At 38.2% G+C, this 26998-nt stretch overlaps 1 protein-coding gene across 1 annotated transcript in view; it reads right to left on the bottom strand.

Moving 5' to 3' along the window:
- Positions 1-26998, bottom strand: part of fer (fer (fps/fes related) tyrosine kinase) — a 357459-nt gene that overhangs the window by 12090 nt on the left and 318371 nt on the right. Inside the window, exon 17 of the mRNA XM_039759412.1 lies at positions 22568-22722. Coding sequence (XP_039615346.1) covers positions 22568-22722 — 155 coding nt within the window. The remainder of the gene's footprint in view (positions 1-22567; positions 22723-26998) is intronic.

Raw genomic sequence — 26998 nt, 5'->3', positions numbered from 1 at the left:
CTGCGGTAATACGTGATGTGCTCAGGCACAGACAGGTCGACAGCAGAATGCCAGGGCAAGTTCAAATAAGATGTCTAAATTGTAATCTGTAAGACAAGTGCATAGTAGAGAGCAAATGTTTAGCACTGACAAGCTGAATGACCTTTAAAAATAATATGAATGCACACTATCTTCATCAACTCTCTCCCTTTCTCTTCTGGGGTATATCTGAAAGAAATGATAAAGATTATTATCTTTGCTTTGTAAATTATACTTCTGAAATGAGATGGATTAAAAATCTGACAGCTGGTAAACAGCACCATACCATATCCCTTTGCTACAAGGATTGTGAAAGAGTTGATGCAATTGAACATCATATAATAAACAGAGGTTTCCGTTAGTTGTATCCTACATGGTTGTATGCCAGGGCGCTCTAAAGGTCACCTGACAGATGAGCTTATAAGCACCCATTGAGATGTTCAAGCCGCATTCAAACGCATGACTTATAAAGTGAACAAAGGAGGCTAGCTGTGAGAAGTGAAAAATGAAGTTATGCTGCTTGATGCCTTTCATCGTACAATTTTGCTTTGTCAACACAATTAGGAATAAGATAAAAAAAAATAAAAAGCATAGAGGCTATAAAAAAATAACATTCTCAAATCTCAGTGGATAAAGGAAACAAATTGAGCAGGAATGTTATTCTATTCGTAAGGCCAGTCAGCAGGCAATGCCTACAGATTTAGAGACCAGTGAGCTAAACTCATCTCTGCCTGGAGTGATCTTGTCATCTTAAGTTCAATCACAGCTCAAGAGATGATTGACACTTGGACAAGCTCATTAATTCCTGAAAAGGCAACTGCTAGGATCTTGCCAGGAAAAACCTGAAAACTCTGTTAGCAGAGATGCAGCATGGGACAGTGAGGTCCTTATTATTATAAAGCCACTATCTTAGGGGAGCTGCAGTGATTTCTTTTTCCTATAATCACAGCTAAAGTTAAATCTACTAGAGGAACCAAGTTAGCAATTCCTCAAAAATTTGTTCACTCAGGAAGAAATACATGTCCTTTATAAAACTGCTATTGGGGTAGCACATTGCTGCTGAATAAATAAATGTCTACAGTTTAATGGCATGTCATGTCCTCCGAGTACTTCTGAGTGTGCAAGTATAGCACATTAAAATGTAACTTACTGATTCATAAGATGAAGGACAAACAAGTACATAAAGTAAAAAAAGAAGGATTTTCATTAGCTTGGGTGCATGCAGACACCAAAATACATTACATTACATTCATTAACAGCACCAGGGCCGTCTACTACTTAAACAATAATGGGGTCCAAGGCTGGCTCTCATATGATATATAGAGGCACAGGCTCTTCAGGTCTGCATATCAACAGCTGTCAGCACAGACATTATTCAGTGTACAACATCGACAGCACTTAGCAGTTTCACACAAACCTCTAAAATGGAGACAGCTTAAAAGACTAAACAGAACCAAGAAGAGAAGCCTCTTAGACATTCCATAGCTGTGTGTTTAACCTAAGCTAGATAAAAAGAATTCAGTTTATATTACATGCTACATTATCTTTGACAAGCTTGGAGTGCTATTCACATTTACAATATAATACAATTAAGATAAAAAGACAAATAACACTTAGAATAGAATATATAAACACAATAAAATCCTTATATATAATTTGATACTATCCGTATGTATGGTGTTTGCAGCAAATACCTTGAGCAGCCACAAGAGCAGCAGCCGTGGGAAGGATGCATAGGAAACGAAGTCACATGACTGACGCGGAACGTAGACTTGCTAATGCGACCACACGTACACAACGAGCACAACAAACGGATGAGCAGCGTACAGCTACAAATGCTACTAATGCTGAAAGAAATCGTGCAAATCGGACACAAAGGACAGATGAAGAACATGCGCTATAGACTGCTACTAACGCTGACAGACATCGTGCCAACCGTGCACAAGTGACTGAAGAAGCTCGAGCAGCCGCAAATGCAGCACGGGTTGAAAGAAATCGAGCAGCCCATGCCTTGAGGTGGCCGAAAAGGTCTATTTTAACCACAAATCAGTGCCATGATAACACAATCATTTCAAGGACTTAACAAAACAAATAATTCTTTGCAGAGAAAGTATGGATTTCAAAACGTTGAATTTGTAGCCCGATTCGATTGGGCTCCCAGTCGCTAGTATATATATATATAAGTGTGGGTGTGTGAGTGTGTACTGTCACGTGTATGTGTATTGGGCACAGTTTAAGGACTCATGTGATGCCACTGGCATACAGAATGGCGCTATTAATGAAAACCTTTTCTCTTCCTCCCTCTACCCACCAGAAGATTAACAGCTTTACCACCCTTGACGTCACTTCTGGTGTCCGACCACCTAGACGCGCCCCTTCCTGCCTAAAGTCCTTATCACTGGAAGATTTGCCATTTTGTGGCAGTCACTACTCAGACTGGTGTCAGTGAAGACGTTTATTTTTTTTGTATATAATGTTTATACCTTGGGTTTTCTTTGCAATTATATGGGGCTTACATGCAGTTGCCCTAAAACTTTATGCTTGTTTGTTTTTTTTTGCTTCATTTTGTTTTGGTATTGTGTATTCTCTCTGCACTCATTCATCCCTATTGTTTCTTTGTTACTAAATGTATATTCTTTGCTTACTTCTTGCCTCTTTGGTCTTATCTTGGGTCTGTTGGGTCCCCCCCTACCACATCAGGGAATGGAAAATTGTATGCATGTCATTTACTTTTATAAAAATCTATTCAGTAGATTAAAAGCTGCAGTCAACAAATACATATTCCATATGGCAGTATATATGTGATTTAACTGGAAATGCAATAATAAAGCAGCCAATCTGAAGAGCAAACACTTTTCTTACATGTATTTCATGTCTTAGGGACATTAAAAACCTCCCAAATTGAGTAATGTTCAGCTCAATAGTTTATTAAACTACGTGTCAGATGCAATAATGGCTTAGACTACAAATGATGTACTGTTATTGAGGTGTTGCTTAATAAATACTTGACTAGTGGATCCAATATGAAAATCAAATTATAAGAAAACGTTTAAACTTTATATAACATAGCACCATTGATTTCATATTATAGTAAATATAAACTCAAGAGTAAAGCTCAAATGAGAAATGCAATGAGTAGCAATTCCCAAGGTCGAGAATGACATCGAAACAGAATTAATTACACATTAAGGGAAAAACTAAAAGTTCAGTTTTTGGTGGAAAATAAATAATTTAAAATTTTTTTTTATCCTAATTCTAAAACAAAACGAGAATTCAGTTGGTGTGCATACATCTATCCATCCATTTTCTAAACTCGCTTTACCCTGCACAGGGTCGCAGAGAAGCTGCAGCCTATCGTAGCAAACACTGGGTGCCAGGTAGGTAGAAGGTGCCCAGGGCATGGCAGGGTGAACACACAGACACACACTAGACCAGCTTGACAGGTGTGTAAACATACCCATAATATTTACTTGATGATGATAGCTGACAACAATGGCAACAGACGGATATTGCTGTGCTCCATGATCAGTTTCAAAGCACTTTGCTTCTTGTCTGTTAAAACAATTCCGTGTCTTCTTGTGTAGTCATGTCATTTGTCAAGTTTGTATTTGCCTGTGAGCTTGTCACAGCACTCTGCACCTGCACTCAGTGAAGACCACTATACAAAAATAAACTAAAATGAATTGAACTTGACGTTCTGTTATTAGGTAGCAACGTGGGCAAAATGAAATGCCCAGTACAATAGCAGGGAACCAACCTGTGTCTTTGAATTAACTGCTTTAGATCTGTAAACTCTGCACCACTGCCTAAAAATTTCAAAAAGGTAATGAAGTGAATATAAATATGTGCCTAAAATATAGATTAGATTTTATAAACTAAAAACAACTCCACTTTTTATCATTTATATTTTGGTTTCAATAAAATGTGACACACTCTAAAATAGGTTGGCACAGCAATGCAGTGGACAGCAGTGCTTCCTCTCAGCCCTAGGTCAGACCCCAGCTTGGTCAGGGTCTGATAACTTCTATTTTCTTCTAAACTCACCCTACATAAATGAGTGAGCTGCCATGTGTTAATTTCAGTTCCTGCCTTGCACCCACTGCTGTTGAAATAGGCTCCAGCTCTTTGTAAACAGGAAATTGGAACAGGTACAAACAGTAATTGTACAGACAAAACTAAAATAAACAGTCACTGAGCAAATTCTTAAGAACCCTATACTAATACTGGGCAGGGCCTACTTATGCGCTCAAAACAGCCTCAATTCTTCATGGCATGGATTCCACCAGATGTTGGAGACATTCCTTTGAGACTGTGGTGTATATTGACATGATTGCACCATACAATTTCTGCAGATGTGTCAGCTGCACATTCATGGTGTCAACCTCATGTTCTACCGCATCCTTAAGGAGCTCGACTGAATTCAGATCCGGTGACTAGGGACACTGAACTCAGTGTCATGATCATGAAACCAGTTTGAGATGACTTTTGCTTTGTGACATGGTGCATTATCATGCTGGAAGTAGCTATTAGAAGATGGATAAATTGTGGCCATGAAGGGATGCATATAATCAGCAGCAATAGAGAAATAGGCTATGGCATTCAAGGGATGATTGATTAGTATTAATGGGCCCAAATGTGTGCCAAGAAAAAATTCCCCACACATTATACTATTACCACTGCCAGGCTGGACTGTTGACACAAAGCAGGTCTGGTGCATTTTTTTTATGTTGTTGGCGCCAAATTCTGACCCTCAGCAGATAACGAGATTCATCAGAACAGGATACGTATTTCCAGAACTCCAACTGTCCACTTTTGGTGAACCTGTGCCCACTGCAGCCTCAGCCTTCTGTTGTCGGCTGATAGGAGTGGAATCCAATGTGGTCTTCAGCTGTTGTGGTCCATTCACCTCAAGGTTTGATGTGTTGTACATTCCAAGACACTTCTCTGCTCATCACAGTTCTTTGGAGTGGTTATTTGAGTTACTGTAGCCTTTGAGTCAGCTCAAACTAGTCTGGCCATTCTCCACTAACCTCTCTCCTTCAACAGCCTGTTTCTGTCTGCAGAACTGCTGCTCACTGGATGTTGTTTTGTCTTTCTCATCATTCTAAGTACACTCTGGAGACTGTTGTGTGTGCAGATCTCAACTGCATACTCAAACCAGCCATGCCATGGTCAAAATCACTGAGATAGCATTTCCCCCCAATGTAGTGTTTGATGTGCACATTACCTGAGGATCCTAACCTGTATCTGCAGGATTTTATGCATTGAGCTGGTGCCACATGATTGGCTGATTAGATAATTGCACAGATAAGCAGGTGAACAAGTGTACCTACTAATTTTCTCAGTGACTGTAATGACTTTAATGTAAAGACTAAAGCTAAATTAAAAGCAACAATGGTAAGATAAGTTTCATAGTGCTGATTGGGTATATAAAAACAACAAAAAAATGAAGCAACAATCTTAAAAAAATGCTATAGTACAGTTGCTTTTGAACGAAATGCACAGCCATCACACACATTATTTTTTTATTTAAATATGATGACAAACCTGCGCAAATATGGATGTTTTACAATAGTTTACTTTCATTTTTAATAAAGCATTATGTTATGCTCTGGAAATTACTGCAGATCATTTTTGCTTAAGAAAAATCTCTATTAATGACAATAAAATGACTGAAAACAAGCAATAATAGATTTTATAATTTAAAAAAATTTTATTTGTTCACAGCACAGTCCTGTCATAGGGAATGCAATATGCCATTACCAGTAAATCTGGTATCAAGGCGTGAGGTGTTGTTGCTTTTCTGCAGACTACTGACAGAGAAAACAAGACTAGAGCACTAGGATTTAAAAGCAGCCTTCATCTCCGAGTATTTATAGAAGGATTCCGTCACTGCTGATGATCTATTTTTGAGGGGATTCACAGATAACAACTCAGTGCTCTGCATTTCAAAGTGCATAAAAGAAATACGAGTTAAACAAATACTGTAAGTAATGCTTAAATGTGTGTCCAAAATATCACAATGAATAAAAACTAATTAAAATACAGTGAAGAATATCACTTGATACTGACATAAGTCGAAGTGTGATACACAGAATATTGCCGGCACTCTAAGCTTTAGGAACAGCAGTTAATGTGTAGCATAGTCATGGAACAAACTTACAAAAACATGATAAAAAAAGCAATCCTAAAGTAGATAGATAGATACTTTATTAATCCCAAGGGGAAATAAAAAATAAAAAAGGACTTAAAACTGCTAATGGCCTCTGGACAATGGTCAACTTTGTGACAAATCTTTGATGCTGCTAGGATTGTGACATAATCTTGAGACCAAATGAGTTAAGAGACTTATGACAAGAAATTCAGTGCACAGAAGCCCGAATAAATTCACAAATTGTTTCTGGACACACAATCCTATGCCATGTAACATTCCTTTTGTTAAGGTTTACATGTCATGGGGTGGTATAGACAGATGAGTGGGACTTAAGCACCATCTTCAGTATTTTGTCTCACGCAAACCATGTGGTGTGAACTGTGCAAAGGACTTAGGCACTCGTGAACAAATGAATCAAAGAGGTAATGTATTTAAAAATAATTGAATGACTCAATAAACTTCCTAGAAAGTGCACTGAACTGAAAAAAACAAACTCAATATTTGGTACGACCACCCTTTGCCTCCTCTTCAGTCCATAGTCATGCAGTATGTATGGAGGGCCTCATGTGGCTGTTCCAAACCTCCTGGAGGACTTGCCACAGTTCCACCGCAGACTCTGGCCATCTTACTTGTAATCCCAGACTGACTTGATGATGATGAGATCAATGCTGGCCATACTATCTGTTGCAGGATTCTATATTCCATTTTTTTGCAGATTATTTTTTTTTTTTTACGATTTTAGCTGTGTGTTTTGTAGACATGTTCATGAGGCAGAATGAAGTTAGGACCAATCAGATACTTCCCTCATGGTACTGCATAATGGATAAGCATCTGCTAGTACTTCTCAGCAGTGAGAGGGGCATCAATTTTGATCACATCAAAAACCCTGTTTGTGAAAATGGAGCACCAAATTTGCAGGGAATTTACACAGTTCTTCACAGACATTCACTCATGTCCAGTTCACCAGATTTGAAGTCGACAAACTACTTTCTGTTTGAAATTTCTAATTTTCACTTATCAGTCCAGGGCACCTGCTATCATTTTTCTACACCTCAGTTCTTGTATTTGCATGTACTGTATACTGCAGGTGAGTCGTTCAACTTTCTTTCCACCTTGAAGGAATGGCTTTTTGATTCCAAGGAGACCACTTCTGATAAGACTTCTCCGGATTGTAGATGGGTGCACCAGGGCCCCAGTGCTTTCTGCGTGGCGTGAGTTGACAGTGGTGGCAGTGTGAATTGCTGTCTCAGTACCACTAACACTTATTTTACGTGATTTTGTATTAAGATCACCTCATCTTTTAAGTTTATGACTTTCAGATTTTTAACTCACCATCTTTTCATCGCCATCATCTAACATCTTTTGCAAGCCCCATTTCCTACCTGTTTGCCGTTTGTACTTTCTGGTTATGGCAAGTAAAGGAAGAACACACAATTAGAAGCACTCATGAGGCATTGTAAAATGTTCTAATAAAACTGATTTGTCAGATGCACAAATTATGAGAGGATTTGGAGCCATTACATATAATGTGGTGTTAAACATAAATGTGACGAGGAGGGACCAATGCCAATGATCTGTGATTGTGTGTCGGTAACATCCACTCAGTTGTCAAGTTCAAGTGAGACTGCAGGCTAAGGACTCGGAACAAGCTAAACAGCAGGGATTACAGCATTCCAGAAGCAAGAGAATGACATTCTTGAGTTTGGAAAGCTTTCAGGCAGGCTAAATAATTTTTGCTTCCTGACCAAGAGAGTGACATAAACTACAACGGTTACAATAACATCAGTCTCTAGGTAATATGTTCTTACTAGACAGATAGCTTCTGAAATAAACATAAAGTTGCAAAATAGTGGGCAATCTGAAGTATGCCTGAGAACAGAAAAAAAGCTCATTGCCAATGCTTGGTAAAGAGAACAGCAACTGAAACGACTCCACTAGACCAATGCTTTGACATGGGATTTTGAAATGAATGTACATGCACTTTTAGCAGGATTTCTTGAAGGACCTCTCTGTATTTGGCAGCATTCATCCTCCTCTTATTTCTGAGCAGTCTCTCTGTCCCTACTGTTGAGAAGCACCCATGTATAGAATGATGCGACCACCATTAAGCTTCTCCATATTTTTTTGTGTTAAGCTGCTGATGAATAGTGCCTGGTCTTTGTCACAGATTGTTCTTGGAGTTCTGCCCAAAGAGTTAAATTTTTGTCTCAACAGACCAGATAACCTTTTTCCTCATGTTCTCAGAGTCTTTTAAATGCCGATTGGTGAACTTAAAGCAGTAGTTAGTTATTCTGCCATTAATACCTGATTGATGGAGTACTGCTGAGATGGTCGGCCTTCCGACAGGTTTTCCCATCACAGCAGAAGACTTCTGAAGCTCTGTTTGATTGACCACTGGGTTCTTGGTCACCTCCTATGACCAAGGCCCTTAGTTTGGTAGGGCAGCCAACTCTTAGGGATGGTTTATACTTCACAATGAGAATGCTTACGTGCAAGCATCATGGCTGTCATACGTTCTCAGCTTTCTTTTGACATGTCCTCTGAGCACATGGTCAGAAAAGGCGCGTGTGTTCAAGTTTTGATTCATGATGTCGGCATCATTGTTTACTATCAACATGTGACAGAAGGCTTGCAGCTCAAACAGGATCAATGTGTGTGCTTTGATGTTTGATGAATAGTTTGATGTGCTGAAGCAAATCATCAGATTTAAATGTTGACAAACGAATGCTTTCATGGTGCTTTTCTTCATCCATTTCTCACATAGGCAATAGAAGCGTTGCATATTCCCCATCGTAATAATGTGATATATTTAAAGGTCTCACATACCAGCTTCTGTGTTGCTGTTGCTGTCTTTTTTATTTTTGCACCTTTACAACAGCATCAGAATGCAACAAATTGTTCTTCTCTTAACTTACAACACAGCAGAACTGGATGATGATTTCTCACACCGCCACCTTGTGGAATCCTCCAGTTTTACTTGTGTGTGCACAAGTATAGACAGTACACTGCTTGTGTAACAGCAGTGTCCTGAAGCTCACGTGATGTATAACATTAAGTATATCCCTGGCCTAAGAATAGTCCTGGTGGTTCCAAACATCTTCTATTTCACAATTATTGAGACCACTGTGCTCCTGGTAACAATCAAACCTTTAGAAATGTTTTTTTACCTTTGCCCTATTCCTCACCACAATTTCATGACAGAGGTCTACAGAAAGCTGCTAAGATTTCATAGTTTGTTTTGTGTCTTGACATGCAGTGTGAATTGTGGACCCTCATATACACAGATGTGTGCCTTTTTAAATGGTGTCAAATCAATTCAGTTTGCCTCAGGTGGACTCCTCTGAAGTTGTAGACACATCTTAAGGAGAAGTAAAGCAAACAGGGGGTGCCTGACCAGAATCTGGAGTGCCACAGCACAGGGTCTGAAAACTGATATGAATGAGAGATTTCAGTTTTTGATTTTAAATTTGAGAACACATTTTCACTTTGTCATTATGGATTACTGAGTGAAGATTGATGGGCAAAAATGGCAAATGTATTCATTTAAAATCAAATCAACAACACAATAAAGTGTACAGAAAGTGAAGGGTCTGAATATGTTCTGAATCCAATGAATTTATAATATTTGCACTGAATATGCTTAACTATTATGAGAAAATGTTAGAAAAAAAACTGTAGCAATTTATTTCTTCATAAAAGTTTCTCCATTGTTTTGGCAGCCATAAATTATTAAATAGAAAAAAAAAAGTGTCATATTATGCTCCATTCCTCATTCTTTTAAGTGGTGGAATGGGATCTCCACTGGTCAGTGAAACATTGTCATTCTTTTCCTCTAAATCCTCCAGAAGACCACATTAATATGTGAACCCATGGTATTTCCCCTCCTGTACGTTTGATGCTGTTTTGCCAAAGGTGATTATTTTTAAAGTAAATTTATTAACAAAAGCATATTTGCTGCTTGTGCTATTATAATACCTGTGTTTTGAAAGCCTAATACAAAATTGATAAGCCATTTCATGAACAACCTACTTGATTTTATTAAATAAAAGTTATTTTTACTAGTCCCTAAATTTCTTAATAACAAAATGAAAACTTAGTCATATTTCAGGAATAAATAAGAACTAGCACTTACCAAAATACAGAATTTGTCAATGCATGTACTTTGATCACAACAAAAGCTGCTACGTACTAACTTGATTTAACTATTAATTCTTAAATTAAGCATAAAATGATTTCTAAAAAATAAAAAATAATAAGGGGACATGATGTGGAAGTGGTGCTGAGCTACAAGTAGCTAGGGGTTCACATAAACAACACATTGAGCTGGTCTGATAAAACAGTGGCATTCTACAAGAAGGGCCAGAGCTGACTGGACTGTAAGGAGACTCGGGTCTTGTGATGTGTGCAACAAGCTGCTGGAAATATTCTGGAAATATTCTACCAGTCCAGGGTAGCCAGTGTGTTGTTCTACACTGCAGACGTTTGGGAAAGCAACCAGAGCTCAAAAGAAGCATATGCATGAATAAACTAATCAGTAAAGCCGGCTCTATCATCGGGGAAACTCCTGGGCATGCTGGAAGCTGCTAAGGAAAAGAGGATGGTGGCAAAATTGGATACCATCATGAAAAATCTCTTGCATTCCCTCCAGGAGGCGCTCTCCTGGAGCACTTTTAGCCACAGACTCATTCCACCACGCGAAGAAACGCCACTAAGGCTCTTTTCTGCCCACTGCTATCAGGCAATTAAATGCTTTCACCTTATGTACTCGTTAAAGTTTATTGATTGACTGATTAGCTGTATTATCTGTTCTATGAGTTAGTATTCTTGTGTTTTATGTTTCTGCTGCTGTATTTAATTTGCATTTCCCTATGGGATTGATAAAGTTGATCTAATTTAATTTAATCTATTTAATTGAGAGAAGACATTTTTTCATAACGTAGTTAAAGCTATTTCGTTATCCTCTGTATTCAGCACTGGAGCATTTCCTTCAGCAACAGCCATGTTTAACATGTATAGAAATGTAAAGGTGTTTTCTCTCCATATACAACAATTAAATAACCTGAAAAGACAAAAGCTTTGTGAAGGGCCTTTGTAGCAGTCAGGTAAACTGCACAAGGGTGGCTAAAGGTGACATGTCATCTCCTTCATGAGACAGTGACATCTTTGACATCATGCTAAAACACTAAGTTTTATTATGAGCAGCCTGAACCCAACTCTAGCTACAGGTTAGCAGTTGGGATGTGCAGATAAATGTGAGTGACCACAAAACTCTGCATTGATGCGTGTCTGTGGGGAGTTCACCTGATCTCAATCAGGACACGACTCATATAAATAGATTTTTTTTCAATCAATTATTTGAAGCATGTATGCCTCGAGATCACCTTCCTCGCTCTGCTAAGGTAAGTGATACCACTCCATGACAACATGGGGAGCTTTCGCCAACTGTATCTTCTGTTGCCCACAGTTCAGATGCCCAAGAAGAACTCCTAACCCTGCCTCAGCACCTAGAGCAGGCTACACCTTTTACTGTCGGACGCCATGAAAGCAAATGAACCCTGGAAGGTGGTGTCTCATTCTGAACTAAACCTCACAGGGACCTCAGAGCTCCAGAGTAATGGAAACCCTTTATTCCAGACGGAGTGTCATTTATTTTGAACCATTCACAACCAGAATTTAAGCTGTGCCTCCTCAAACTCTTTGTTTTTTGTTTTATTATTAAATAGGGTCCTCTGCTTGATGCCACAATACTCCTTTGTAGATATTTGTGGTCTGTCCACCAGGTCACAATGTGGATGCAATACATATTTAAAACACACTTTAAAAAGGGGTCTTTGAGAAAACTAAGTTGTTGTCTGCTGTCAGAAACTGACATACCAGAAACTCAAAGCAAACAGTACCTAGTAAGCTGTGGAAAAGCCTAAAAGAGCAAGTAGCCTTATGTAGTGTGGTGACAAAATGAAAACAAATACAAATAAAATACATTTCTGAAGAATCTAAACATGCATTAAGGTCAGACATGTAGAATCTTAACACCCCAAGTCAAAATGCATGGCTTTCTTATTACAGACAAAAAACTCAAATCCATGTCACTCTTAAAGCCTCTGTAGTTATTAATCATCTTGCATCATTATGTGGTACGGAGGGTCTTGGAGAGGACACATGAGTGAAGCGGAGATTCGCCCCCCGGCTTGTGATTGTTCTTCCTGTATTCATTTTCCACATGGGGAGAATGTGTGTTCAGTGGGCTATCACGGACTGATTATACACAAAGAAAAGCTTTGTTTAGTAAGACTTCCAGGATGTGACTTCAGCATAGAATGGATCATTTTATTCAATTATCTCATTTAAGGCATTAAATTAATGTTATATGAATCCATCTCAAATCTACAGAAGGGAAAAAAATCCACCAGATAAAAAGTTCAAAAGCCAAGACTTCATTTTTAATCCTGGAATTAACTTGGAGTTGTTGTCCTCTCCAAGAGGTTTGCTGCCAATCAATTGCTGGTTGATGTGTTGCTTTTCTTTAAATTACAGTAAATAAATACCTGTATGTTGCTTAAAAAAGTGCATTTCTCAAATCTTGATTTTGCGGTACTGTCTAATTTTCATTATGCTTTTATAAGTTGGAGTATATGATCTCATTGAAGGGAGGCTTTGATGATTTTAGATCACTGGCATTAAAAAAAATAAAAATATTTATCAGCACAACATGTTATTTTTAAAATGTAATCCAAAGAATGTACTTTTGTTGAGTGTTTATTGTGGTTATTCTCTGGAGACAACTATATTAAGACCACATTTCTATTTTGTTCTTTTTGAGAACAGACTATTCCTAAATCAAATGACTCTTTGCTTCAGGTTATTTCTGATTTGAATACAAGAACTTTACTCCTTCTAAACGGCAAAGCAAACCTTAGGGAATTAAATTGTATTTTTGCCAGCTGAAAATACATCTAGCTTTAATCATTGTTCCGACATCATAGGTTGTCAACTCTGTCAAAATTACATATACTTACAAGCTTTTATTATTGTATATGTATGAATTAATTTGATGCTTGAGGTAGAACAGACACAAAGAGAAAGAAGAAAAGTACATTTTATTTGCAAATCATACCTTAGGATACCACTGAAGAAATTTGATGATTTTACAGTAAGCTGATAAAAATGTATGTGACACCTTTCTAAAAGAGTTTATAGGTGTTAAGATGACATTGCCTACAGTTGTAAGAGTGAGCTAACTATATAAAACTGCATTAATGCTATTTTGGCATATTTACCCTAAGACTCAACTTTGCAGATAATGTAAAGCTCATTTTAATTGTGCTTTGGGCAAACTACATTACGGTGGTACCATGTCAGGTTCTCCTATGTGAACAAGGAAACTTTTCATTTGTAGTTCTTACCTCGAATCAATGCAAGTGAACCAGAATAAATCTAAAGAAGTCATTTTGGGTAAATAAAAAGCAAATTCAGGTAGACAGAGCACTTTTTAATCTTTTCAGCCTATATCTCAGTTTTTGAAGTTTATACTCATTTTCTTAGTTGTTCTACTTTTTTAAGCGCACTAATCTAAAGCAGAAAATGCCTGAAGGACCTCACTAAGCATATGCGATTGGGTTGGAACCGAAGGTAAAAAGAATGCTGAATTTATTTGCTTAGAACCTTTGGACCTTAAAGAACCTCTGGTACGTTTTGCAATGCTTTCTATTAGGATATAAGCTGACATCAAGAGAGCTGGGTGCCCCCATATTGTCTTTGTTACTTACTACCTGACTGTCAGAGCACAGTTAGTTAGGCAACACAGAACTGGTGGTCAGCAACGCAATGCAGCTCCAAACCCCCATAATAACCCTCACTAATTTGATATAAGCTAAGAACAATGGAGATGGATGCCCCCATATTGCCTACATTACTGACAACTTGACAGAACAGAACACAATTTGTGAGGCCACAGAGATGTGTCAGAACTGGTGGTCAGCAATGCAGTGTTGCTCCAAACCCCCCAAAATACTCCTGCTTTGGATATAAGCTAAAATCAAGGGAGATGAGTGCCCCCGTATTCTCTTTATTATCTTCAGCTTCACAGGCAGAGCACAATAAGTGAGGCTATAGCACTGGTGGTCAGCAATGCAATACAGCTTCAAACCCCCAAAACACCTTTGCAGAGAGATGTGTATCCCCTGTGGCATACGGCTGGTCATTTATCCCTGCCAATACCCCCAGGCTGCCAGATGGAGCCCTCTCTGCAGCTTGGAGGTTCCCCCGAAGACCAGCAGGGAATCCTGGACAATGGAGTTTTCATCCACAGCCCTTCTGGATACCACAGGGGCCGCTAGATGTAGCTGCAGGGAGGAGCAAAGAATATTATTTGCCCTACGCCCGGGAAGTATGTCCGAGTCACATGGACAAGGGGAATGACGTGCTTCTGGGGTGAAGAAAAAGGATTTTTATCTGACCCGGAAGTGTTTCGCCCTCTCTGTCCACGTGACTAGGAAAATTAGATGTCCATCCCTTCCTGTTAACATAATCCTGATACCCGTCACCTAATGCATGAATAGGGATATGGGAGACGTCGATTGCACCATACACCCGAGGTATATTGTGTGCCTCGTAATTGTGCTGCAAAATCTGCCCTGCCTCTTCCACATCAGGTAAAGTGATGTATTGTCTCATTAGCTTGGAGCATATGGCCTGACACATACGATTTACACATCTGTGAATGGTGGTTTTGCTCACAATACAAGTCTTTGCAGCAACCCTGTGGTCTGCACAGGTACCCATGTTGTAAAGTATAATGGCTATATGCTTCTGTTTGAGACTGGATCCCTCATGTATGCTACAGCAGGGGACACAAGAGGGCATATTGTGCTGCATAATTCCATGAATGTTGAGCTGCTCATCCTAAAATTTCACACCCACAGCTCCTCAGTAAAATCAGTGCGGACGATTTCAAAGTTATCCCTAATACGCGGCCTCTGTCAAGTATGGGAGTTTGATTTCCCTTTATGGTAATCATTTGCTCTTCTCGCCTTCGATTAAAAATGAATGCAGTGATTGTAGATGCAATTGAAATAACAGGACCAATACCCATCATATGGTTGCCATTTTGAATTTCAGGTTATAAAAACCAGCTTTATTCCAATAAAAGCACTTAATGGAAAAACAGACAATTAGTATTTATTTTTTGTCAACTTTTCAGAAGGGTTGCTTCTATTTTGCGCATAACTACAATAGAAACGCGGCTATTAACAGTAATATAAAACAAAGATCATGACCATGGCAGTCAACAAATCAGACTGTAACCTAGGGATGTAACTCTGTTCACAATTCAGTTCGATTATTGATACGGGAATCACAATTTGATATCTCATGATTTTTAAACACAATCTAAATGAAGAAAGCCTAAGATTGAAAAGTTTTTGTTTATTACTGTTTCTGAGACAGTTGCTCTTCCATGCATTTCAGAATCAACAATACATTTTCCATGCCACTACTTAAACAATATGGTGAAAGTGAAAATCTTCTGCACAATATATAAAATAGCACAATGCACTTTTAATTGTGCAAATCTAATAACTGGTTTGGATATAAAAAAGCTTAATATCTCCTTTCATAGGCCATTAAATAATCAAGTTTTTTTAAAGAACACAGACATATCCTCATTTTCAGGTAGCAACTGTGACTTCTGAGCATTCACAATATCTCTTGCAGACGAAAAAAAAAACAGGAAAAAACATGTTTACTTAGAAAAAAGTTTGCTGGAGTTGAGAGATATGCTTTGGCCAGTGGGGAGAGCAGTGGATACTTTGGAGAATTTTCCCTCCACCATTTAAATGGACAGCATATGAGTGCAATAGGGGAATCTTTTCTGTACATGTCAATTTCTTGCTTTGTCCCACTCATGGGCAGTGCCACTAATTCATTGAAATAATCTCCAAGCAGATCTTCCAGAGACAACTTTTTAGAAGGTTGTTGTTCCAGCTCAGCACCATGTTGTTCTGCTCCTCTATCTCCTGTCCCCTCTGTTTTCTAGATCTACAGGTATCAGAGTTTACAAGTTTTCTTTTTAATATACAAATTATTCGTAGCAATTCAAATTTTAGTATGTATAGGTAAACTCTTACTAGAGAGGAACAATTTGGTCAGGTTATAAGTCATGATATGTCCAACATTTAATATGTGGCTAGTGTCAGTTCCATTACATATCAGAATTTGAACTGTTCCTAGACTGCTTTCTATCTCAGATGCTACTGTGAGTAGCACTATTAGCACTTTACAAAACATACTTCTTACGGCTGAGCACAGACACACACGTGCAGACTAAATAAATACCTTTTTCCTTCACTCTGTTAAACTCAGCACCTCACTGGCTATACTTCAGATGTGGCAGAGTTCTAAATCTTGCATCCACTGTGGTGCACTGTATGTGCCCGTGAGGTCTTTATGCTGGCCATGGCAGTTGAGTCTTTTTCGTTAGGGTCATGCTTTGCTCAATCATGTGCTTCTGCTGCACAATGAGGGCCACAGTGGGGATATCTTCATGATACAGCACTGGGGTGGCCGACTTGATAGGTTTAAGCAATTGCACAATGTCCTTGCAGCTGCTAATGACAGTGCCACCCAGAGTGTCGATTTCACGTGCATTTCGACGTATCTTTGTACTAATGAGGGCTGCTGCTATTGCTGCTTGCTGCTCAAGATAATAATCAAGCATTTCCTGTGTACTATTCCATCGTGCTAGAATGTCAGCTATCAGTGTATGTGATGCGGGCCCAGTAATTTCTGTTTGGAGGTGAATACAGCTGTAGCTGTGGGGCTCTGGTAGAAAAAAAGCAACAACCTGTCTCAATTGACCAAGCAGACAATTAATACACGGTATGCCCAAGCCTGCCTGGATAGCCAAATTCAGAGTATATGTAAAGCACCAGATAATGATGTTAAGATGATCTCTTTTAAGCTCCCACTCCAAAACAGCCGATTTCATCACCTCAGTAATGCTTCATCCAGAGTGAGTTTCAAAAAGAGGCTAAGTTTGAAGCTCAAAACTCGCCATTTCCCAGTTGCTGGTGATAGCATGGGTTGTGATCATGATATAGCTTTGGTTTGCCCTGTTGGTCCAGCTGTCTGTAGTTATTGCAATGCTCTCTGTGTCTTTCAGGGATTCCTTTGCACTCATCTTAGCCTCGTTGTACAGGGCCGACAATAAAATGCCACTAACATGCAGGATGAGGGAATGCTGTACTTCAGCTCTACTATGGTCACAAGCAGCCAAAACCCCTTGTTCTCAAGGACTGAAAACAGTCTCATATTCTTTGCAATGAAAACACCAATACAGTTTGTTATTTCTTTGGCTTTTGCACTCGACCCTGGAAGCTGTGCTGCAAATAAATTTGTCAGAGACGTTTGGCCTTTAGCCAGCTGCTTCTTTGCAGCAGGTGATTTTTGTGTTTGTCACTGTGATGGGACTGTACATGGGTCAGCATGTTCATAGTGTTTGCTGTAACGTATGTCAAAACCCAATTGCAGTGCTTGTAAATGGTCTTCGTCTAATCAATTATTTTCTTGCTGTTTTCTCGTTAAATAGGATATCCAAAATGCTGCGAAACAGCATCCTCATTATCTACTTTGTCTGACTCCATCATTAATCAAGTTACTCCTCACTTAGTTACATCCTCTCAATCTAAGGCCAGAGGTTATTAATGCATGTATGATGCTGACTGCACCCTCTGATGTTAAAAAAGAGCATTTAAGAAAAACAGAGAAAGCATAACTTTTTGTTAGTACTTACAGAAACAGATTCCATGTCATTGCGATCGACATCTATATGTATGTATGATGCATTTTGTCGTAGTTTTGAATCGCAAGACTTTGTGGCATGAAATATCGTTGCAATACTACTGTAACCCAATGAAGGTATGAAAGACACCATTTTGCAAACACCATCATTGAAACACCAAACAATGAATATGGACGGAGTGGGGGCTCTTTGGCTAGGGATCTGTGCTGGCAATTGGAAGGTTTCCAGTTTGAATCCCATAAAATGCCAAAAGTGACTCTCCTCCATTGGGCCCTTGAGCAAAGCCCTTAACCTGTAATTGCTCCATCCTGGGTCTGACGTTATTCTGCATCTAAAACTGCATGTAGGCCCTCCAACCTGCAGGGAAAAACTTGGGTGTTGGTGGCAGAATTTGCACTCCAGCCATCATAAAATACCTCACACTGGTTCCATTTCCATCTGAACTAGTGTGGTGTTGAGGTGTCACACATTGCATGGCTGCACTTGGGTCCTAATCTGGGATCCTGAGTTGGTTTGTCACGTGGTGGGTGTGGCAGGGTGCTGTATCAGTGCCTGCTCCTAACCCCTCTCTCTCTTCCTCCTAATCCAGTTACTGATGACCAAAAAAAATGCATTGGAGCTATGGTGGTGGTAGCCCTTTAAAGAGAGTTTATGTAGGTTCTTCTTTCATTTTGTCGCTTACCTGCACCTCACTGCTAACAGTAAAGCAGGCATGGACTTGAAGGCCAACTGTCAAAACAATATAATAAAATAATCTGCTGCACTCTAAGTAGCATTGTCTTGACACACTTCATTTAACTGAGTGACTGTCACAACCTTCCTGTGACCTTAGATTATGCTCATTGTACAGTTTTCACACGCCTAACATTGCTTTTCAACTTTTAAATAAATGATGAGGTTAGCAAAAACAAACTCTGCATGAATATCTAGTAGGTCTAAAGGAAGGTCAAATTGAATATTGCAGCTGTACATTGTTTTAATGTTTTTGGTCTATCTGAAGAAATTACGGGATCAATCAATCTAATCAATATTTATTTCATAAAGATTCAATATAAGGCCACCACAGGTAATTAGATGGATGAGTTCAAGAACTCAAAAACTACTTGTGTCTGAAAAAACTCAGAGCACATCCTTTAACAGCCATTAGGGAGAGATTTAAAAGCAGTCTGTGAAAATGTGCTGATTAAGCAAATTGATCTGAGCTGCTAACACATGTTCGGATGTGGACAGGCCTCAAGTAGACTGTTAACATACATACACTACCGGTCAAAAGTTACAGAACACCTCAGTATTTCCAGTTTTTCTTCAAATTTAATCAGGTGAAATGCAATGAATGACCTAAAATGATGAAAAGATAAGCAGTAAACCTGCCAGAGGTTTAAAGTTAAAGTTTACGTTAGCAAAAACGGAAAATAAAGGAAATTTCATAAAATTACAAACGGGCCTTCTTCAGAGAACACTTAATAGGTTACAACCTCCAGTTGTTCTGCAGCAGTTAAAGTAAATTAAACCTTGCAATTTGCACAGGTGTTCCAACTTCTGTCGAGCAGAACTGGTGAACTGTGAGTTTATGAGAGCTTTAGGGTTCATGCCCTCGTAAACAGGGCAGCAATCTACAAAAGAGGCAACTGGCAGGCAACATGACTCAAAGAAGTAAAAAAGAGATGAATATTTTATAAATCAGGAAATATACAGAAAAGAAAAGCACATCCAAAGGTCAAAGACTGCTCTAGTTAAGGCTAACACAATACTAACATATTAATGCTAACATTTTCAACATGTAGTATGGTTGAACAAAATTCCCAGAAGGAGAAGCCTGACAACATAGCTGTGCTTACCTGGTCTGAAGGAAAAAAGTATCTACATAATCCTGGAGTTACAAGGATTCTTTTCTCTTAAGAAATGCACATAGGTTTCTGAAAACAAGCTGATGCACTTCACATTTGATGTGTTACACGTTATGTGTTGGTAAAGTTTTTAAAAAACCTGTTAGCAATTTCTGCTGAAATCAAGAGTGGGATTTAGTAATATGGTGCAGAGAGATGAAGTCTAAATGAATGGTTTTCAGTGGATATACTGAGTCTCTCTTCTATGTTGATAAAAACTGCCATCATTTACAGACAATTTAACAAAATTTACAGCTCTGTAAGAGACAGCTTAAAGTCCAGTAGAGCTGTGACAAAAAGAATTAAAATGATGTGGCACAGTTCAACATAACAAAAGATGGTACAATTACCATTGATCAAAGATGCTTGCTTCTTTTGTGATCAATTTTTTATTGGAGCTTATAAAGAAAAAACAAAAAACAACCACGACAAAGTATGAAAGTTAGACATCAGCATTGAAATCAAGCAACAACAACCCTCACTCTTCTCACCCAAAACAACCACGTAAAAGAGGTCCCTTAAGGATTAAAGGCTATTTGCGCCTGAGAAGACAGCAAGCATAAAGCAGAGAGGCGAAACAGAGAAGAGAAGAATTAGGGATTAAGACTTGAAATGCATTGTGGACCACTGATCAACGAGTCACTGAACAGCAGCCCCGAAATAAGACTAGATGTAAGAAAGAGGATTTCCAGAAATTTTCAGTGATTGCATCGACAAAGAATAATCTCAAAATAAGCTTGTTTTGTATAATGGATTGGAATATAGAGATATGCAGTAAGATGCTAAGCAGGCATACAGTGGATTCAGAAAGTATTCAGACCCTCCTTCACTTTCTGCATTTTCTTTGTGTTAATTTCAAATGGATAAATTTGCCATTTTTCCCGAACAATCTACACTCAATAACCCATAATGACAAAGTGAAAATAGGTGTTCAGAGATTTTTACAAATTTAATACTGGATTTGGGCAGTTTCTCTCATTGTTCTCGGCACATCCTCTTAAGCTCTGTTAAATTAAATGGGAAGTGTCTGTAAACTGCCATCTTCAGGTCTCTTCTCAGATGTTCTATGGGGTTTAGGTCTAGGCTTTGATTTGACCACTCAACGTCATTTAGAGAATTGTACTGACGACACCCCAGCATGGTCTTTGCTGTATGCTTTGGGTCACTGTAGTGCTGAAAGGTGAACTATCACCCCAGTCTGAGGTCATGTGAACTCTGAAGCAGGTTTTCTTCAAGGATCTCTCTGTATTTGGCTGCATTTATCCTTCTCTCAATTCTCAATTCCCTTTTCCTACCACTGAGAAGCACCCACCTATGATGATGCTACCACCACCACATTTCACCATACGGATGATATCAGGCTCTTCTTTTCTGGTTACTTAGATTGGCCGGAAGGCCAACTCTAGAAATTGTGGTGGTGGTTCCAATCTTCTCCCACTTCACAATTATTGAGGTCATTGTGCTCCTGGGAACACTCAAAGATTTAGAAATGGTAGTATATAATTTCCTTTATCTATGCCTCACCACAATTTCAATTGCACAGTTCTACAGAGAGTTCCTTGAACTTCAACATACAGTGTGAAATTTGGGGCCTTCCAAAAGATGTTCAATTAATTCAGTGGGCCACAGGTGGACTCCACTCAAGTTCTGGACACATTTCAAAATTAGTTAAAGCATACAGGATACACCTGACCACAATTTAAAATGTCACAGCAAAAAGTCACAATACTTCTATAAATAGGTAATTCCATGTCAAATTCCATATTAGTTTTTATTTTTATTTGAATTAAAATTATATTTTCGCTGCTAGTTCTGTCTTCACTCTTAGTTTTCATGAACCCTACGAATGCTGTACCATTCACTGATCACTAACTGCTATTCAAAAGCATTGCAAGGAATTGTGGTTGTGATGTACAATTCAGATAAGTAATGATATCATGATATCTTAGCAATGACTCAAAAACCAACTACCAAATTTTCTGGAGATGCTCATGAAGTTACAACCTAGCTTTTGTAAAACAATTGACCAATTTTAAAATTCAGTATAGTTTTTCTCATTATTCAGTTTTTAACATTATAATCACTCATAACATGGTAATTTTTCATTTTGGGGATAGGGTAGTATTTACACAAAATACAGAGCTGGAAATGAGCTTTAAAACGGTATGAAAACGATTAATGTACAACTTATATTTAGAGAGATATAGCCAGTCAAAGTCATAATTTTCCCACAAAGAAAAGTTAAAACTTTATCTTAAATCTTCCTTAATATTGATCCAAGACACATGCAATTTCAGTTCCATGAGTTACTCATATGACCAAATCAGCAAGTTTCGTTAAAATCTGTGACGATGAGGTCCAAAAGTGTGATGATTTGACATGGAATCACTCAAATGATAGATTTCTGTTTTTGATTTTTCATAAATATGAAAAACTTTCTATGTCTAAACTTTTTCATTTTTGATTATTATGCGTTGATTGATAAGCAAAAATGGCAATTTATCCATTTAATATTAAGTCTACAACACAATAAAGTAGGCAGTAAAGGGCTCTTTAATACTTTCTGAAACCACTGTATGTAAAGAGAATTCCAAAAAGTGAATGTCACAAAGCTCTGTAGCAGACATAACAACGTCATAAAATCTCTAATTTATAATCTCTACAATTTAATATGGCAGGTTATTGATTATTTACAAATCAGTTACATCTTACCATAATTAAGGGCCTCTGGTGCTGTCCATTTGATAGGAATCTGCTTTAATCCAGATGAAGAATATATGCCATCATCTTCTTGTCTAGACATTCCAAAGTCACTGATCTTCAGCAAGTTGTTTTCTCCAACAAGGCAGTTCCTAGCAGCAAGATCCCTGGATGAGAAACAAATGTTCACAATGTAATTTAGACTAAGAAAGGAGAACTTATTTGATTATTACATTAAGTTTACATTAGGTTTTAATGTTTTTAAAGTGTACATTCCAAGTTTCAGCATAGCTTTGTGCATGCTACCTATTTAGCAATCAAGAGCTCAATCAAACTATCTCTTCAAAATAAGGGGGCAACAGATGACAAAGAGCCACTTCAACCAATTACACAGACAGTGCTACAAAGATTAATGGCTGAACTATACTGAACTGATTAACCACTTTGTAGTCTCTCTGAAGCCAGGCATATAATATATATGTCTGGAGACAACCTTGAATGAACTTTGCTTTAAACTGGGTGGGAATAATTAGACGGGTCATGAAGTGACACCTGTGGTGGGCTGGCACCCTGCCCGGGGTTGTTTCCTGCCTTGCGCCCTGTGTTGACTGGGATTGGCTCCAACAGACCCCGTGACTCTGTAGTTAGGATATGGCAGGTTGGATAATGGATGGATGGATGGATGGATGGTTGAAGTGACGCATTTCCAAAGTAATCCAATGCTTCATGAAGGTAGAACTCAAAGCAGGTTGGGGATTTCGAAGTGCAAAGCTTAGAGCTGCTCTCGTTAAGCTGGTCCAACAGACCACAAGCTTCTGTTTATGCTGACCAATCTATAGTCAAAAAGTTTCCGAAAAAAACCTTTTAGACAATCAGACATATAAACGAGTGTTGCATGAGCAGAGAACACATTTTAAAAATAAACAACCTGATGCAAGGGGAAAAAAAACTTTCTGTAGTATCAGATTATATACATTGCCGTTCGACGACATCAATGGAGAGATGGTAAATGTGAATGATATGTTGTTGCAGGTGCTGTGTGTGCTCTCTATCGATCAGCATTATGATGATAGTGTAGGAGTAGATGTAATCTCAAAAGAATTGGCTGCTATATTCATGAAAATATGAACGGCAAAATATGTCTTTGAAGTAGACAGTGTGTCATACACCATCAAAAGGACTGCCATTACGAGAAGAGATAATGAAGAGGCACAGGAGGTACAGATTTCAATACTCAACAAATCTACGTAACAACACTAGTAGGTGCATCGAGGAGGCTGCAGAAAATTCACCTACTGAATGCACAGCTAAACGAATAACTAAAGAAATTTAACATTAATGTCTAATTGGAAATGCAAACATGCCCATGACAAAACAGCCGTAGCTTTTTAACACGTTGTACAGTATGTCCATAGACCACAATGCTTATCTAAACTACTATTTGCTGTTGTTAAGTCAAATGGTGCTGCAATAGTTAAAATTACAGAAAGATATCATAGCAGACAGAGGCACTTCTCAAACATGTGGAGCCCAGTAGCTGTGGTGGACTATTTGTGTGCGTCTGTCTGTCTCAACTGTTGCAGCACTCATTACAATGAGCAAATTAAATATCAAGCTTCAGTTTCTTCATGCTACAGAGCTCCTGAATGGATAACAGCGACTTTAGCTTTTTATTCTCTCTTGCCTTGAAGTCTTTTCTTTCAATATCTTTGGATCATTCTCTCAAACCCCAGCAGCAGATTATAATGCACGGACTGAAGAAATTGGTGGTGAGTGTTTGCCTTTGCAGCACAGGATTTCACCACTGTTCACTATATGCTTTTTAATGGGTTATCCCGAGATGTGTATTCTTGTTTGAGAATCACTTCTGGCCCCGTGAGACTAAACATATTTAAGTTGTTCCACAAAATACCCTTGTGTTGAGAAAAGGCAAGAGGTCTTGAAACTTTTAACAGAGCATCTGACTAAAATTGTATAGTTGTTGTAGTTGTAGTTATGAGATAAGCTTTGAACTTATGGTGGGCTAACCTATGAGCAACATCCCTGCTGATCCGATGGTGGTGGCAACATCTTCTGTGGCCCTGATTTTGCTCGGTTACTACTACAGTACAATATGAAAGTGCAGTGGCATTGTAGTTTACGGTAAAAGATAATAAAGATAATCGACTGTAGTAACTGGCCAGTAACATTGTATCAGCAGAGAAAACTGATTGATAGTTCAGGTTCTTCAATAGTGGAAGGAATGCAAAGTGAGTAATTATCACTGGAAAATGGACAGTAAAAAGTACAAACAAATCTTACATGATAGCCTGCATTATTATAGAAAAAAAAAAGTTAATGATAACACAGAACTCCTAAAGTCCATTGCCAAATGTGACTATTTCTGAATTTTCTATTCAGTTCTTTGTGAGAAGATGGCCTTTCCAAAACTGACCCCAAGCAACTTTAGTGTTGGTAAAAACAAAACAGACCTCTTCAAAATGCTTGTGGTCAAGAGGGGTAATGGGGCCTAAAGAAAAGAATTGTGTTGAGAAAAGGCTTGGCAGTACAGGGCTATATCTTTATAAACATCTCCATAGTATACTTTATCAGCCAAAGGGTAGCAAATCACTTATTGTAGGGAAAAAAATGCATTACTGAACAATGCTTACTCCAACAGCCTCTTGTGGGTGTTCAAACTAACTACTTGGTATTTATTTTATTTAAAATGTTATTTGTTTACAATTATGAGTAAGAAAATATAACAGTCTTAATGTCACTGAATCAGCACGGGGCACAAGGAAGGGACCAACACAGATAGAGCAGTAGTCCATCATAAAATTAAGCCACTTACGCACCTACATGGGGCCAAGTTAGAAAGGTCAAATATTTGAATGTCCACATCTTTGGGCTGCTGGAGGAAAACTGAAGTATCCAGAGGAATACCACATGGATATGGAAACATTTTTCACATTTAACACAGACAACAACCTTGTGTGGGCACTAAACACAGAATGCTCGCAATTAGCATTTAAATATATTCAATCCATTCTTAATTAACCTGGTGATTATTTCATATCTGACTGTAATGTAATTATCTTTCTTAAATAGTAGATATAGAAATAAGAATATGACAGCAAATAATTAAAATTCTAATAGAAGTGGCTTCCATTTTATTCAGTCTTTTGCACCTTCCATTTTTTAATGAAACAGCTATTTTCATTATGTTTAAGCACTCATGCATTTGTCTAGATCAGGGTGGTACCTTACAAAATTAAATCTTGAAAACCTGACACTAAAGCTCCAGAGACTTCTAAATCTAAAGCTGTCGAAGCAACATTATAAATGTGAAGATTCAAACAACAAGTATGCAAGCCACAGTCTTCCCTGTAAAGAGAATTCAGAGAGCCTTCTATGTACAGTAAATGGCTGCTATAAACACTCAGAAGGGACTCATCAGCTTGCACTTCCAGTTCCTTGTTACTTACTAGACCAATGTATATTTTACCCTTTGCTTCATCAGTTTTAAAATTCATCCATTGCGTGGGTAAAATCTTCCATCATATGAAAATTTTCAGACTTCTTTTGATAACCCAAGTTTACTTAAATTGAGCATCTTACAGTTGGATGATTAAATAATGCATACAGGCAACTTTTTATGACAATCTGCTTATCTTAAATGAATAACACAAATTCAATTTCTTTCTGTTCAGACATATTCTTTGCTGTAGCTTGCAATGCTCAACTGATCTTTGTCTATTTTTATTATTTCTGTATTACAGAAGATAAGACCACGGTTCATGAATTATTATATTAATGTTTCTACTTGCACGCTTCAAGGTTATTTGGCCCCGATATATTGAAGTTTGTGTAAAATGATGAACACCTGCCTGGATGAAAAGAAACACAAACAAAAATTAATCTAATTTAATACCAGATCTCTTAGTACACAATGAGCATGCAATTCAGGATTGAAAGCCTCAATAACAAGCATTCACCTTTTCTTCAAGGTCAAAACTGCACTTCAAACTTTACTCAGAATTACTTTTCAAACAAAACACTTATAAGTACAATGACTAAACATTCTGAAAATATTTTTCAGTCATAATTGAAGACACTTGAATTAACTGTTCCATTGAAAATGTTTTTCCTTGTTGGGCAGCATGCTGAAACTTCGGTTAGCACTGATCTCTTAAGGAATATGGAAAATTGCAAATGAGCTAATACATTTGACAAACAAGAGGTGACTATTCAGTCCATCAAGCCCGGTAGTTCAGCCAACAGCTAAGCTGTCCCAATATCTCATCCAGATATTTCTTAAAGGTTGTCAAGGTTTCTGCTTCAGCTCCATGTCTGTGTAATTTATTCCAGAGTCCCACAACTCTTTATATAAAGAACAGCTTTCCGGCTTTGGCCCCTTCTCTTCCCTTTAATTTTCATCAATATCCTCGAGTACATGATTCA

This window comes from Polypterus senegalus, chromosome 7, assembly GCF_016835505.1.
Source record: "Polypterus senegalus isolate Bchr_013 chromosome 7, ASM1683550v1, whole genome shotgun sequence".
NCBI lineage: Eukaryota > Metazoa > Chordata > Cladistia > Polypteriformes > Polypteridae > Polypterus > Polypterus senegalus.
Note: the sequence above shows the minus strand (reverse complement) of the source record. Positions and strands in the feature narration are given on the sequence as shown.